This window comes from Ovis canadensis, chromosome 1 (assembly GCF_042477335.2).
Source record: "Ovis canadensis isolate MfBH-ARS-UI-01 breed Bighorn chromosome 1, ARS-UI_OviCan_v2, whole genome shotgun sequence".
NCBI lineage: Eukaryota > Metazoa > Chordata > Mammalia > Artiodactyla > Bovidae > Ovis > Ovis canadensis.
The window spans coordinates 268,492,720-268,508,142 of record NC_091245.1 but is presented as its reverse complement, the minus strand read 5'-3'; the positions used below and the strand labels follow the sequence as shown (position 1 = coordinate 268,508,142).

The following is a 15,423-nucleotide window of genomic DNA, read 5'->3' as shown; positions in this document are numbered from 1 at the left end:
GGAGACAGCAGACCGCGCCCCCTGCCCAACCCTGAGGCCTCGTGGCTGACATGTGGGTGTCAGGCTGCCGGCGTCATCGCTCCCCCACCTCATAAACCTGAGGCTCCGTGTCCAGAGGGCATTGGTTTTGGTCTTCCTGGTGACAAGGCCACCGTCTCCAGTATCTCCCTGAGACGCCTGGCTCAGAAGCCTTACCCTCTCACCTACATTTTTCTTCTGAAGTTCTGATAATGGCCTCAGGTGGTTCTGGAAGTGGGCCAGCTGGGTCAGAGTTCACATGCTTTAGGAAAGGGTTTAAGAGATGCTGCAGACACAGCCAGGCGTTGCGGGGCGGCCTGTGGGCCAGCGGCCCCTCCTGCTGTCCTGGCTGGTTCACACCCATGGGTTCTTTTCCCACTGGGATTTCCTATTCCCTGGAATCTGCAGCCCCCGTGCGGGTGTGGTGGCCAGGGCTTTTCACGGAGTGTGTAGCTGTGTTGCTGTTGGCTTTAACCCCACTTGTGGAGCTCCGGCAGCAGCATCTCCCCCAGTCGTACAGGTGGCATTCTGTTCTGCCTGTCCTGGTGGGACCTGGCTGGGCTCCTGTTTCCCAGGAGTTAATCTATTGCTTGAGTTACTGTGCGCCTGCCCACCCTGGCACGTCATGTATTTCTTGTCGTCCCAACCCTCCCGCACCCCCAGCAGAAGCTCCCCAGCCTTTGTCATTCTCTGTAAGGCCTCTTGCCTATTTTTGTTCACTCATTCTTCAGAACTTGAGAACGTTTCCTGTCTAGTTTCTTTGAAGGCACTTTGGGGCTTTTAATCGAAAGTGTGTTCAAATGTTAATTTCTGTGCAGAGCGCTGGAAGCACTGAGCATATTAATTCCTCTTGCTTCTTTATTTGTTTTATGGGTCTTTTTCTAATTTACTGACTCATTTAACAGCAGAGCACTTTAAATCCAGAATTTTCCTTGTGCCCGTCTGTGCCTGTGGTTGTGTTAACACCCTGCTTTCAGGGGGACGGTTTTCTGAGAGCCCTGTAGTGACGACAACTTACTTTGTCCCAGGGTTTCCAGGAGACTTTGTCTCCCAGGGCTGCCTTCTGCGCCTGGCTCTGCACTCCCTTTATGGATCATCAAGGGAGGATGTATAGCTCAGAGCACAGGCCCGGGGCGGTGGGCAGCCCAGGCGCTGCGTGGGCCTCATGTCTCCCTGCAAGCCCTGCAGCCTCGGTGGACCCGCGGCTGTTCTTGGCTGCCTGAGGGCACTGCCACCTAGCTGGGTCCTCTGCACCTGTGGGCGTGTCTCGCCCCGGCTGTCTGACCTCAGCCCGCTACCCTGTGAAGTTTTCAGATCGTGGCTTCTCTTTCTCAAGAGCTCCGTGCCCTGGTCTTCGGCATCAACACGTTCCTCGCCACCGTTCTCAAGACCATCATCACCCTCGTCGTCTCCGACAAGCGGGGCCTGGGCCTCCCGGTCTGTTCCCAGGTGAGCTCTGCTTTCGGGCTCACTTCCTGGAGGAGGGATGCCTCAGGGTGGGTTGGGGGCGAAGTCCTGGCCAGGCCTCCTGGTGCTTGCCCGGCCAGCAGTGCCACCCCTCCCGGGACCCAGACCATAGACATGCTGCAGGCAGGGGCATGTCTAGCCAGACTCTCTGGACTAAATGGGAACAAGGAGGGAAGGCTCAGAGGGCAGGGAGGCCGAGGGCCACAATCTGACTGCCTGGTGCCAACCTGTGCAGCTCCCTTGCGGGGCTCAGGTTGGGGCTACGAATGCTGCCCACATTGGGCAGTACAGTGGGCATGTGCCGTCAAGTCCTGTGAGACCTCTAAGGTCTCTGAGGCCAGCCTGGGTGCCGGTCACTTCTGCAGGAGCTCTCGGGGCCCTGGGTACCCCCTACACTGGCTGAGGTCTCGGGAAGCCTGGAGGCATGGTCCTGAGCATTCCCTGAGCCCTCCGACAGGCCTTCCTGCAATGGGTCCTGCTCATGGGACAGCTCTCTGTGGAAGCAGATGAGAGTGGAGCTCCAGGGTTGATTGACCTTGGTGCCTGTCAGCCCCTTTCCCGACTCCTCCCTCCATCCAGTCCTCTGTCTCCTGAGAAGAACGTGAGACCCAGGACACGTTCAGGCTGGACTCCCGGTGCCTCGGCCAGGGCAGGACCTCTGAGCGAGCTGGAACTAGCCAGAGAATGGGCCCATGGGAGGGTTGTCACTGGGCTCCTTGGTGCAGCCTCCACCTGCTGGGAGCTGGGCCTCCCTGGGGCATGGCGGCTCCATGGAGAAGTCCAGCCCTCTGTCCAAGGGTGCTGGGTCAGCCTCGCCCTGGTGACTCCCTTGCGAGAGCTGACCAAGGAGAAGGTTCCAGGCATGAGAGACCCTTATGTTCAGAAACAGGATTTTGGGCTGGGGTTCGGGAAGGACATCAGAGCCTGTGGCAGTTTGTATCCACCCGAGCAGGCCGGTCTCAGCCCTGTTTCCCCAGGAGGGCCCCACAGGCTGAACCCTGGGGACTGTGGCTGAGCAGGGTGGCCGAGTTGGACTTGGGTCCATGGGGCGTATGTGACTGCGCCTACAGCTGTGCGGGAGGGGCAGTCCAGAGGCACCAGACCTCCGTCCAGAGGTGGTGGGTTGGGCCCTCCTTCACTGGGACCCTCTGGTGAGGCCTCCCCTCTGGAGTGACAGCCTCTGCTGGAGCACCGTTGCCTCCTGGCTTGATTGTGGGACTTGCTGGCAGCCGTCCACCTGGCCTGCGAGGGGCCTCCACACCCAGGGGTGTTCCTCCTCCCTGGAGCGCCAGTCATCCCAGCTCTGGGCAGTGGGGCTTCTCAGGGGCTCCAGGTTGGGGTCAGGGCTGGACTTTCCTCCCCTGTCTCAGCCCAGCCCCACCACGTGGCACTTTATGGCCTTGCCGGGTCAAGCTGACATTATATTGATTTTTGTTTGGCTGCTTTAATTTCCTGGTTAAAAGGGAGCTCTACAGGCTTGCTTGTAATTAGAAACTACGGATCCTGGTGGTGTCCAGCAGGAGAGTCATCCCTGCTCCTCTCACTATTTCCATGTGCAGTGCACTGGGGGCCCATCCCTCCGTCATGGGTAGTGAGAGTGGGGGTGGGGAATGGAGCTGGTGGTAGGAACCAGCCCAGGGCATGTGGGGAGCTGGCCTGGGGGGGCTGGCTTTTAAGTTAAACAGTATTTCTGGGTCACCACATACTCACGGGGTAACAGGTAATGCAGAGACTCACATACCCAGCCTCCCCACTGGCCACATCCTGCAGTTCTGGGGTGCAGGCACTAGGGGGATGTGGACCCCACAGTTGAGATGGGAGCGTGCCTGCCCATCCCCTGCGACCATGCTGGGCCCCACTCCACCTCTGCCCCAACCCCAGCAGCCCTGGTTTGCCACCATTTCTGTAGTGTTGTCATCTCGAGAGTGCCCTTACATGGAAGGAACCCTGAGTCAGGATTGACTTTTAACCACTCATCCCAGCTCCTAGAGACACATAGCTACTCCTGTCGGGTCCTATGCTGTGTGGGTTCCCTGGTGACTGGACCCAGACTCTTACCTGGTTACTGCCAGGAGCCCCAGCTTGATCCAATTGGGGGCTGCTCTAAACATTGGTGTATAGCTTTCTGTGTGAACCTGGATTTCCATTTCTCTGGATAAATGCCCTGAGGTGCAGTCATTGAGTCCTGGGGTGGTTGCCAGACTGTTCTGCACCGTTTTTTTATTCTCACCAGCCATGCCTGAGGAGGCTGGTTTCTCCACATTCTCACCAGCCTTTGATGGGGTCACCATTTGTTTAGCCCTTCTAAATGGTGTGGAGAGCTGATCCCTGTGGTTTTAATTTGTATTTCCCTGATGGCTATAATGGGCTTCCTTGATGGCTCAGACAGTAAAGAATCTGCCTGTAATGCAGGAGACCTGGCTTTGATCCCTGGGTCAGGAAGATCCTCTGGAGAAGGCAGTGGCTACCTACTCCAGTATTCTTGCCTGGAAAATTCCTTGGACTGAGGAGCCTGGCGGCTACAGACTGTGGGGTCGCCAAGAGTCCAACACGACTGAGCATGCACACACTCGCTCCCTGATGGCTGTGCTGCTTCTCTTCTCGTGTGCAGCTGCATCTGTACATCCTCCTGGGTGAAAAGTTTCTTTCCTGCCCATTTCCTGTTTGGGGCCTTTGTCTTTTTATTCTTGAGTTTGAGCAAGTCTGCTTAGTCTAGATAGCAGCCCTTTGTTGGACATGCGCTTTGCAGGCATCTCCCAGTCCATAGCAGACCATCTCATCTTCTTAATAGGGCTATTTGCAGAGTAAAAGTTTTTAATTTTGATGAGGTCTGATTCATTCCTTTGTCCTTTTGTGGATCTTAGTTTTGGTATTAACATATAATAATTCATGGGGTCACAAAGAGTCGGACACGACTGAGCGACTGAACTAAACTGATAATAATTCTGGGCTTCCCAGGTGGCACTAGTGGTAAAGAACCCACCTGCCAATGCAGGAGACATAAGAGATGTGGGTTCGAATCCTGGGTCGGGAAGATCCCCTGGAGAAGCAAATGGCAATCGCCTCCAGTATTCTTGCCTGGAGAACCCCATGGACTGAGGAACCCGGTGGAATATAGTCCATAGTGTTGTAGCCACGTGTTCCGGGAAACAAACTCACTCAGAAGGACAACACAGATAGTGGAGTGCAGTTTATTACACCAGCGGGCCCAAGGCAGAGTCTCCTCTTAGCCAAGGACCCCGACCAGCATTTGCGAGAATCTTTTATACCCCATGTGTACGTGTCTGAACCCACCACTCCAAATTCCTTGAGACTTACATAAACCAAGGAAAATACAGTCCCAATAATCCCGTCATTCACGTGGTATGTGCTCATGTGCTCAAACAGTCAAACAATTAGGCAATAATCAATAAACCCGAGGTTACACTCTGATAGATACAGAAACATTTATGGCCTGTCTGGAGGAAGGGGTGATTAGTGTATATTTTCTCTTCAGTTCAGTTCAGTTCAGTTGCTCAGTTGTGTCCGACTCTTTGTGACCCCATGAATCGCAGCACGCCAGGCCTCCCTGTCCATCACCAACTCCTGGAGTTCACTCAGACTCGCATCCGTCGAGTCAGTGATGCCATCCAGCCATCTCATCCTCTGTCATCCCCTTCTCCTCCTGCCCCCAATCCCTCCCAGCATCAGAGTCTTTTCTAATGAGTCAACTCTTCGCATGAGGTGGCCAAAGTACTGGAGTTTCAGCTTCAGCATCATTCCCTCCAAAGAAATCCCAGGGCTGATCTCCTTCAGAATGGACTGGTTGGATCTCCTTGCAGTCCAAGGGACTCTCAAGAGTCTTCTCCAACACCACAGTTCAAAAGCATCAATTCTTCGGTGCTCAGCCTTCTTCACAGTCCACCTCTCACATCCATACATGACTACTGGGAAAACCATAGCCTTGACTAGACGGACCTTACTTGGCAAAGTAATGTCTCTGCTTTTGAATATGCTATCTAGGTTGGTCATAACTTTTCTTCCAAGGATTAAGCATCTTTTGATTTCATGGGTGCAATCACCATCTGCAGTGATTTTGGAGCCCCAAAAAATAAAGTCTGACACTGTTTCCGCTGTTTCCCCATCTATTTCCCATGAAGTGATGGGACCGGATACCATGATCTTTGTTTTCTGAATGTTGAGCTTTAAGCCAACTTTTTCACTCTCCACTTTCACTTTCATCAAGAGGCTTTTTAGTTCCTCTTCACTTTCTGCCATAATGGTGGTGTCATCTGCATATCTGAGGTTATTGATATTTCTCCTGGCAGTCTTGATTCCAGCTTGTGTTTCTTCCAGTCCAGCATTTCTCATGGTGTTCTGTGCATAGAAGTTAAGTAAGCAGGGTGACAATATACAGCCTTGATGTACTCCTTTTCCTATTTGGAACCAGTCTATTGTTCCATGTCCAGTTCTAACTGCTGCTTCCTGACCTGCATACAGATTTCTCAAGAGGCAGGTCAGGTGGTCTGGTATTCCCATCTCTCTCAGAATTTTCCAGTTTATTGTGATCCACACAGTCTGATGAGTAACCTAGATACGATCCTCAAGGTTCCCCTGTCTGGAGGGGGTCTTATCCTTCTGTTGTTTTCATAGGCACTAAACACGGAGTTCAGAGTCCGTTGGAAAGGTGGCCGAGCATGATCAGCATGAACAGGCCTAAGATGGAGTCCAGGCCCTATGAATTCCTTCTTCAATAGGGTTGCAGAGTCAGACAGGACTGAAGTGACTTAGCACAGAACCCATAGTAACTCTGTCTGGTCCTGGGTTCCAAAGATTTTCCTCAGCTTCTTATTAAAGTTTTATAGTTCAATACCTAAGTCTGTGACCTGTTTTGAGTTAACTTTTGTGTAAGGTGTGACATTAATGTTGTTTCATCCCTTTGTCTGTGGATGTCTAGTCGCTCCAGCACCGTTTGTTGAAAGACTGAATTGCCTTTTTACCACTTGGATGAGCTTGCTTCTGGGTTCTTTGTCTGTTCTGTTGGGCTGTATGCCCACCTTTCCTCTACCACCACACTGTCCTGCTTGTGTAGCTATGTGGTAAGTTTTAAAATTGGGTACCCTGATTCCTCCAACTTTGGAAGTGTTTTCAGAATTGTTTTAGCTATTAGAGTTTCTTTGCCTTTCCCTCTACATTTTCGAGTAATCTTGTCTATATCTACAAAAACTTTTGTTGTGATTTTGCTGGGAATTGCATTCAGCTTGTTTATCAGTATTGGGAGAATTAATATCTTTTACTCTGTTGAGTCGTCAGCCTGTGAACATGGTATATCTCTCTGTTTACTTGGAATGTCTTTGATTTCTTTCAGCATTTTGTAGTTTTCGACATGCATGCAAATACTGTAGTGCTGTGCAGCTTTCTTAGGCTTATTCCTAGGCGTTTCAGTGTTTTGTGAGCAATTGTTATGTGATATTTTCAGTTTTGGTGTCTGCATTAATCTGCAAGGACTGCCATAACAAGATATCACAGACTGGGCAGTCTGTGCAACAGCAGTCTGTTCTCTAACAATCTGGAGGCTGGAAGATCAGATTGAGATCTGGTGAGATCAAAGCGTTTGCAGGTCTGGTTCCTCCCAAGGCCCCTCTCCTCACTTGGTCTTTCTTCTGTGTGCACTCCTGGTGCTTCTGCCTCTCGTAAGGACAGCAGTCATGCTGGATCAGAGTGCCACCCTCATAACCTCATTTAGCCTAATCACTCCTGAAAGGTCTTATCCACATACAGTCATACTGGGGGTTAGGGCTTCAGCAGTGAATTTTGAAGGGAGACAATTCAGTCTATAACAGTGTCCCGGTGTTCATTGCTAGTTCAAGAAAGAAAAGAAGGTGAAGTTGCTCAGTTCTGTCCGACTCTTTGCGACCCCATGGACTGTAGCCTACCAGGCTCCTTCGTCTGTCCATGGGTTTTTCCAGGCAAGAGTACTGGAGTGGGTTGCCATTTCCTTCTCCAGGGGATCTTCCTGACCCAGGGATCAAACCCAGGTCTCCCACATTGTAGGCAGTAGCTTTTACTGTCTGAGCCACCAGGGAAGTCAGGCAGACCTCATTTTATTGTACTTCACTTTACTGTGCTTCAAAGATACTGACATTTTTACAAGTTGAAGATTTGTGGCAACTCTGCATTGTCAGATGGCAGTTAGCATTTTTTAGCAATAAAATATTTTTATTAAGGTGTATAATTTGTTTTTAGACATAATGCTATTACATACCTTAATAGACTATAGTATAGTGTAAACATAATTTTTATGTGTACTGGGAAACCAGAAAATTTGTGTGAGTTACTTTATTGCAATATTTATTGGGGTGGTCTGGAACTGAGCAATATCTCTGAGGTCTGCCTGTATAAGAAACACATCGACTTGTGTGTGTTAATCTTGTGTAATCTTGTTGAGGTCATTTATTTGTTCTGGGAGGTCTTTTCTTAAATGTTTTTAATGTACTTTCTTGTCTTACTGCACTGGCTAGAACTTCTGTTTTAACTGTTTCCTTTGTTTTACCTGCTTTGGATTTATTTTGCTCATCTTTTTCTAGGTTCTTGAGATGGAAGCTTAGATTAATAATTTGAGACTTCGTTTTATCTAATATTTGCATTTATTGCTACACATTTCCCTCTGAGCCTGCTTTAGCTACACCCTACAGATTTTGATAGGTTGTATCTTCATTTTCTTTCACTCCTATGTATTTTTGTCTCTTTTCATACTTTCTCTTTGACCTGTGATTATTTCAAAATGTTTTTTTTAGTTTCCAAGTGTTTTGATTGTTTTCCTATCTTTCTGTTATTGCTTTATATTTTTGATTCTATTCTGTTGTGATCAGAGAACACAATCTGCATTATGTTGAGGTTTGTTTTATGGCCCAGGACATGGTCTATCTTGTTACATGCTGCATGGACACTTGAAAAGAATGTGAATTCTGCTGTTTGGGGGTGGAGTATTCTATAAATACCAATTACATCCTATTGCTGATGGTGGTATTGATTTTTTTCTGTGTCCTTATGGATTTTCTGTCTGGCCAATTGTTGAGAAAGGAATGTTGAAGTTTTCATTTATAATCGTGAATTTGTGTATTTTTTTCTTTCAATTCTATCATGTTTTTACTTCACATTTTAACAGCTATTTGTTGTATACACATGCACGGTGTGTCTTGGTGAATTGGGTCTTTAACGTTATATAATGTCCTTCTCTGCCTGTGGTCATTTTCTTTTCTCCAAAGTCTACTTTACATGATATCCACATAGCCGTTCTGCTTTCCTTTGGCTTTTTCCCCCCCAGTTTTTATTTATTTATTGGCTGTGCTGGGTCTTCATTGCTGTGCAAGCTTTTTCTAGTTGTGGTGCATGGATTTCTCATCCCGATGGCTTCTCTTGTTGCTGAGCACAGGCTCTAGGGCACGTGGGCTTCAGTAGCGGCATCACGTGGGCTCAGCAGTTGCAATTCCTGGGCTCTAGAGCACAGGCTCATCTGTTATGGCACACAGGCTTAGTTGCTCTGTGGCGTATGGGATCATCCCAGATCAGGGAGTGAACCTATGTCTCCCGCACTGGCAGGTGGATTTTTTTTTTTTTTTTTTTTTTTACCACTGAGCCACCAGGGAAGCCTCTGTCTTTTTATTTTTAACCTGACTGTATTGTTATGCTTGGCGTTTCCTGTAGATGGCATATGGTTGTCATGTTTTTTTAATTCACCCTGCCAGTCTCTTTCTTTGATTGGTTTATTTAGACCGTTTATGTGTAGTGTAATTGTGCTGTCTTAGAACTTACACCTGTCATTTCATTTTTATTTTCCTTTTATTCTCCACCTTTTGTTTCTGTTTTCTTTTCCCCTGCGTTATTTACAGATTCTTCAGAACTTCATTTTGGGTTATCTGTCATATAATTTGAGTGTCTCTTGTGATAACTTTTTTGATAGTTGCTTTGTGTATTAAATGGACAGTTGTAGTAAGTATTGAAATCTCACCTCCTTTAAGTCACTTTTCTCTCCACTGTTTATAGTACAAGTGCCTTATTTATTTCTTCTATATATCATTAGAGCTGCCTAATTGTACCCCACTCCAGTACTCTTGCCTGGAAAATCCCATGGGTGGAGGAGCCTGGTGGGCTGCAGTCCATGGGGTCACTAAAGTCGGACACGACTGAGTGACTTGACTTTCATTTTTCACTTTCCTGCACTGGAGAAGGAAATGGCAACCCACTCCAGTGTTCTTGCCGGGAGAATCCCAGGGACGGCAGAGCCTGATGGGCTGCCATCTATAGGGTCGCACAGAGTCGGACACGACTGAAGCGACTTAGCAGCAGCAGCAAGATGGGGTTATAAGTTTTACTTCAGCTATAAAACATTTAGGAAACTGGAGAGAAGAAAAATCTGTTTATCCATAATTTTGAGCACTGTTGTTTCTCCTTCTTGATGTCACAGGTTTCTTATCATTTACTTTCTGTTTAGAGAACCTTCTTCAGGCATTCTTTCAGGGCAGGTCTTCTGGTGACAAATTGTTCTGTTTTACTTGACCTGAGAGTATCTTGATTTATTTTGCATTTCTGAAGGCTGTTTTCAGGGGAATAGGTTTCTGGGTTAACAGTTTTTTTGTTCAACATGTGAAAAATTTATCATTTCCTTGTGACCTTCTTGGTTTCTGATGAAAAATCCACTGTCATTCTAATTATTTTTCCCCTACAGTGTCATTTTTTTCTGGCTGCTTTCAAGATTTTTCCTTTTTCTTTGTCTTTAGCTTTCAAAACTTTGATTATGATCTGTGTTGGTCTGATTGGGGTGGGTGTTTTGTTTGGGGTTCCCTCATACTCTGAAGGGGCTTCCAAGCTGGCTCAGTGGTAGAGAACCTGCCTGCCAATGAAGGAGACAGGAGATACAAGTGTAGTCCCTGGGCTGGGAAGATGCTCTGTAGGGGGAAATGGCAACTCACTCCAGTATTCTTGCCTGGAAAATTCCATGGACAGAGGAGCCTTGTGGGCTGCAGTCTGTGGGGTCGCGAAGAGTTGGACATGACTGAGCAGCTGAACGTGATACACTTGCACCTTCTTAAATCTGTAGGTTTATGTCCCGTGCCAGATTTGAGACATTTCCACAGCCATTATTTCCTCAAGTGCTTTTTCAGTTCCATCCTTTTTCTTTCTTCTCGCTCTACTCCTGTAACAGGGTTTTGTCCCCTAGAGAATGAAGCTCTATTCTTTTCCCTCTCTGTTTTTTTGTGTTGATGGGCTCACTTCTATCGTTGCATCTTCCGGTGCACCAATTCTTTTCCCCGTTCCCTCCATTCTTAACAAGACCATTTGTTAAGTTTTTTTATTGGTTACTATATTTTTCTTCTTTTACTGTAAATTTTCTTCTTTATCTCTTCCATTTGTTTTCTGCAAAGCTTTATCTCATCTCTGTCATCTTGGTATCCGTGTCTGTTGATTGTATTTCATTCATTTAGAGAACTTTTTCTGAGTTTGCTGAGTGACTTTTTAAAGTGAAACCTGTACATTTTGGCCACTATGTTATGCAATTCTAGATCTTTTTTTTTTTAAATACTTATTTATTTGTCTGCTTTGGGTCTTAGTTGCAGTTCTTGGACTTGTTACTCTGAGGCATGTGAGATCTTAGTGCCCTGACCTGGGATTGAACCTGTGTCCCCTGCATTGCATGGTGGATTCTTAACCACTGGACCACCAGGGAAGTCCCTTTGGGTCTTATTTAATCCTCTGTTTCAGTTGGCTTTTCCTGACACCACCCTTGCAGAAGACTAGGAGCTTGTACCTCTTTACAGCCAGGTTGGGTGGGTATCCAGACTCCCTACTCAGCCCTCCTCACACTGAGGGGTGTGTGGGGGCAAGGATGGGAGTGCCAGCTCCCCACGTGGCCACCAGTGGTTGGGAGGGGCCTGGGTGCCTCATTACCACTCTCCCTGTGGCCCCCAGTGATCCTGGTAGGGGCAGAGCATTCTTGCCCCTGCTGGGTGGGTTGAAAGTCCTGACTCTTCAGTGAGTGGGGGGCACCGCCTGGTAAGAGCGACAGCCCAGGCTTTCCATGTGATCTCTGTGGGGGTGAACATTCCAGCTCCCCACTGGGCCCTGACCAACACCCCCTGACCAGACTAGGGGCGTCACAGCCTGGGTCATGAGGGTGGGGTCTGGCTGGGATAGAATGGATCCCATTCTTCAGTGTCCCATCCTGCAGGGCCGGTGGTCCCTCTCCTGATCCTTCGTTTGGAGCAGCTTTTGTTAGTGTTGGGCTTTTTCCCATGTGTTTTGGGATTTCTGGTTTGCTGGCTTCTTTGGTTCCTTTAAGAATACAGGCAGCAGAAAGAAGAAAAAACCCAGGGAGCACATTGCTGTGTTGTTCCTCGGATTCCAGGGTCGAGGCTGGTCTGCCCGTCCAGCTTTCAGTCGCCTTCTGAGTGCTCGCTGTGCAGTGTCCAGGCTTTACTCACACTCAGAGAGAAACAGGCAGGACATGCCAGCCCCAGGTTCCTGGAGGTGAAGTCTCTGATGGTTCCCTTCCCAGTTTTGCTTCTGAAAATGAGCTTTCCTAGGAGGGCTGAGTGTGCTGGTGCCGAAGTGGGTCTTACGGAGCCCCCTTGGGGGAGTAGAGCTCCAGGGAGTTGGCCCACAGATGAGGAGACACCCTGGACCCCTGACCCCAGTGATCTGAGATTCAGGTGGGAGGGTCCCCTAGCTGGGCCCAGGTCCCTGTGCATCACTGCTGGGCAGCTTCACGGGATGCCAGGTTTGGGGCTGCCCAGGCCCCAGGGCCGAGGGGGCTGCGCCGGGCAACCGGATGGTCTGTTCCCCTCCACCAGGCTCCACCCGCACGGGTGTGAAGACTTGGCCCCAGAGCCAAGCGCACATTTGCTGTCACACCAAGTGATCAGAATGCCTCAGGCAGGATCGCAGAGGCTCAGAAGTGCTGGGTGTGCTGCTGCTTGGCTGGCCTGTGGAGGCTGGGTGCCCTGCCCCCTCTTCCCAGGTGTTCCCGTGACCTCGCCTGTGCCTCTCTGCTCCCTGGGTGCCCCTCCCCCTCCCCCAGTGCTCCCCTGACCTCACCTGCCCCTCTCTGTTCCAGTTCCTCGTCTACTTCGTGTACTTCCTGGTACTCTTCGCCGCCTACTTCCTTGCTGCCGTGCTGGTGGGCCTGCGCCACTTCCAACAGAGCCGCCACCAGCCCGTGCCGCCGGCCCAAGAGCTGGTGAGTCCCATGCAAGAGAAGGCCACGCAGGACGGAGCCCCGCGCCCAGCCCCGGAGGATGGTGTGTTTACCGTGGGGGACCTGAGCCCACAGTCTGAGGCCAAGGCCTGACCTCAGCTGACTGGCTGTCCCGCCCGGTGGGCAGTCAGATTCCTGACCCCACAGGCAGCAAGCCAGGCCTCGACCTCAGAGCTCCCTGTCTTCGCTGTGTCAGCAGCCAGGTCTCCAGCATCACGTCCACATCGTCGCCTTCTGGTAGCTGTGACTGAGGCCCTGGTGGTCTGTCCTTGGGACCCATGGTCCAAGGGCCAGTGGCCTCCACGAGGGGTCCTTGACTTGCATTATGGCACCCAGAGCATGGCACCCCTCAGCCCTGCTTCATGCCCTGGCTGTGACCCCCAGCCTGCAGGGCACCCTGGCAACTGGGGGCTGGTATGCTGTCCCTGCCTATACGGGGCCAGTGGTGGGGTCCAGGTGCCCACCAGGCCTCCCTGCTTTCTCCTCCTTGGGAGGCAGGTCCCACTTGTCCCAGGGAAAGTGGTCCTACCCTGACCCTGACCAGCAAAGTGGTCCCAAATGCCAGTCTAGGGACCCGGCCCCTGCGGGATATTCTGGGCCCTGGGGACCATGTTCCTTGGCCCATGGCTAAACTGGGACATTTGCAGTTGTCCAGGTGATTTCATTTTCGCTGATGCTCTGTACCTTTTTTAAAAGACGGACATAAGTGCAAATCCTTGTTCGGCTTGTTTCTGGGGGAGAAGCAGGGCACGGGGGGGCGGTGGTGGTTCTGTCCAGTGGAAGTGCCTCAGTTCCAGACTTCACCCCAGATCCTCTCCCTCCTTTGCTCAGAGCTGGGTTGACGCTGTCCCCCTCCTGGGGACTGCTCATGCACCCGCCCCAAAGGGACTTGCCTGTGCCACCCTGGGCACTGCCCTGGCGCTTGAGAGCCAGCCATACATCCTCTGAGATGTGATGCCCAGACACGTGACGTGGACACGCAACCCACGTGAGGGGGCGCCTGACTCCATGTGTCCACCAGGCCAATGGAGGGGCCCAGCCCTGCCCCCATCCACAGGCAAGGACCCGCCCCTGACCTCAGCTGATCCCGGCTCCTCCTGTGGCCTCTGGTCTTCATCCAAGATCCACAGAAAAGGCCGCCGCTCCGACCTCAGAGCAGGATGCCTGCTGGGGGCAGGGCTTCCAGAACTGGCTGCCTTTGGGGGCCCCGGGTTGACTTGGGTGAGCGGGGCATCTCAGGGCACCCTGAGGGTTGAGGAAGAGGCTGGACCTGCAGTAAGTCACAGCCAACAGGTCAGTCAGGGCGAGTGGTCCCCTAGTGGGTCTGCGGAGATGCCACAGCTGTCCCCTGGACCCTGCTGGGAAGAGGCAGCAGCCAGCACCGGTTCCTCCATCCCTGGGGAACCAGAGGGGCTTCAGGGAAGAGGGCTTGCCTCTGCTGCTGACCCAGGAGGCAGGGCTCTGCCCCAGGCGCCCACGACCTGCTCCTGGACCCCAGGAGCGCCCTCCCGGTGTGGCTGGCCCAGTGGCCTGGTGCTTCTGCTACCCCTACAGCCTCCCGCAGGCGCTGGCCCCCTGCTTGGTCTCTGCCACCCCCAGTCCTGAGCTCCTGTTCAGTGCAGTGTGCACGCCCCTTGGGGGTCAGACGCCTGCAGCCGGTGTGGGACACAGGGCTGGGTCAGGAGCCCAGGGCACAGACTACCTGCACGGCTCTGAGGGGCTTGTGAGGCTGCTGGCCGACCCCAGGGAGACCTGAGAGAAGATGGGTGTGTGGCACCTGTGGCCTCCACCAACAACCGTTACATGCGTGTATCTATATCTCACATCTGTGTACACGTGCGTGTATTTGCTCACATCCGTGTGCCTCTAATATCCATGTACTGCCGGAAGCCAGTGTGAGGAATCCCGCCCGTGACAAGGTCATGAGGAAGGAAGCTGACATATGAAAGGCATGCTCAGACTTCAGGGGACCCTCTGGAAATTCCTAAGCATGTACCCCAACAAAAATCTGCCGGTTTTTGTGCTCTCCTTTTCCACTCTTCAGACATTCTTGGAAAAGTCAATTCAGGGCTTTAGTCTTCTGCATTTGAAAGTGTTTCAATCCAAAAACCCCTCTGATGGCTTTTTAGCCTGCCTGCAGGACTCTGTACAGCTGCGCGTGTGATTGTTTGAGGCCTCCTGACCGCAGGAGGCACAGGAAGCTTAAAACATCCTAGGAATGTAGGGGCTTCCGAGGAGTCAAAGTCATTAGAATAGGACTGATTAAAAGTTTCATTTGTTGAGTCGATACTTGCTGCCAAATTTTCATATCCTTTATTAGTAGATATAGTTGGTATATAGAAAAACTAGTAGTAGACCTGGTATTAGCAACATTAGATCTTTGAGTTAAGTACCTTCTTTGTTATAACCCACTGGGCCTTTGTTCTATAGAGATGTAACTTTAGCGCTTTAAGGAAATGCAGATTAAAGAAAAACAGTTAGGGGAAATGAAATTAACATTCGTTAAGGAAGAGAGCCAAAAAGTGTTAACAAGCCTCTTGGCCAGAAGATAATGTAAATCACCTGAGACCTTTTGTATACAAAATGATCTACAGAAAGAGTCTGGGCTGCGAACACTACATAATTTTGTTACCCATTGATCTCCATGTTTTATCAAAAGTATAAAAGGCCTTCTGAACAATAAAGGATTGGACCAGTTTCTCGAA

At 50.4% G+C, this 15,423-nt stretch overlaps 1 protein-coding gene across 11 annotated transcripts in view; it reads left to right on the top strand.

Annotated features, from left to right (window-relative positions):
- Nucleotides 1-15,423, top strand: part of SLC19A1 (solute carrier family 19 member 1) — a 27,097-nt gene extending 11,674 nt beyond the window's left edge. For 7 of the 11 annotated variants that reach the window (XR_011252009.1, XR_011252008.1, XR_011252006.1 and 4 more), the window contains 2 exons: nucleotides 1,326-1,467; nucleotides 12,578-15,423. Coding sequence is in view for 8 of the 11 variants with exons in the window: in XM_069566704.1 (XP_069422805.1) it covers nucleotides 1,326-1,467; nucleotides 12,578-12,811 (376 nt within the window). In the remaining 3 variants the exon portion in view is untranslated. The remainder of the gene's footprint in view (nucleotides 1-1,325; nucleotides 1,468-12,577) is intronic. The other 4 variants (XM_069566713.1, XM_069566708.1, XM_069566721.1 and 1 more) reach the window with 1 other exon arrangement.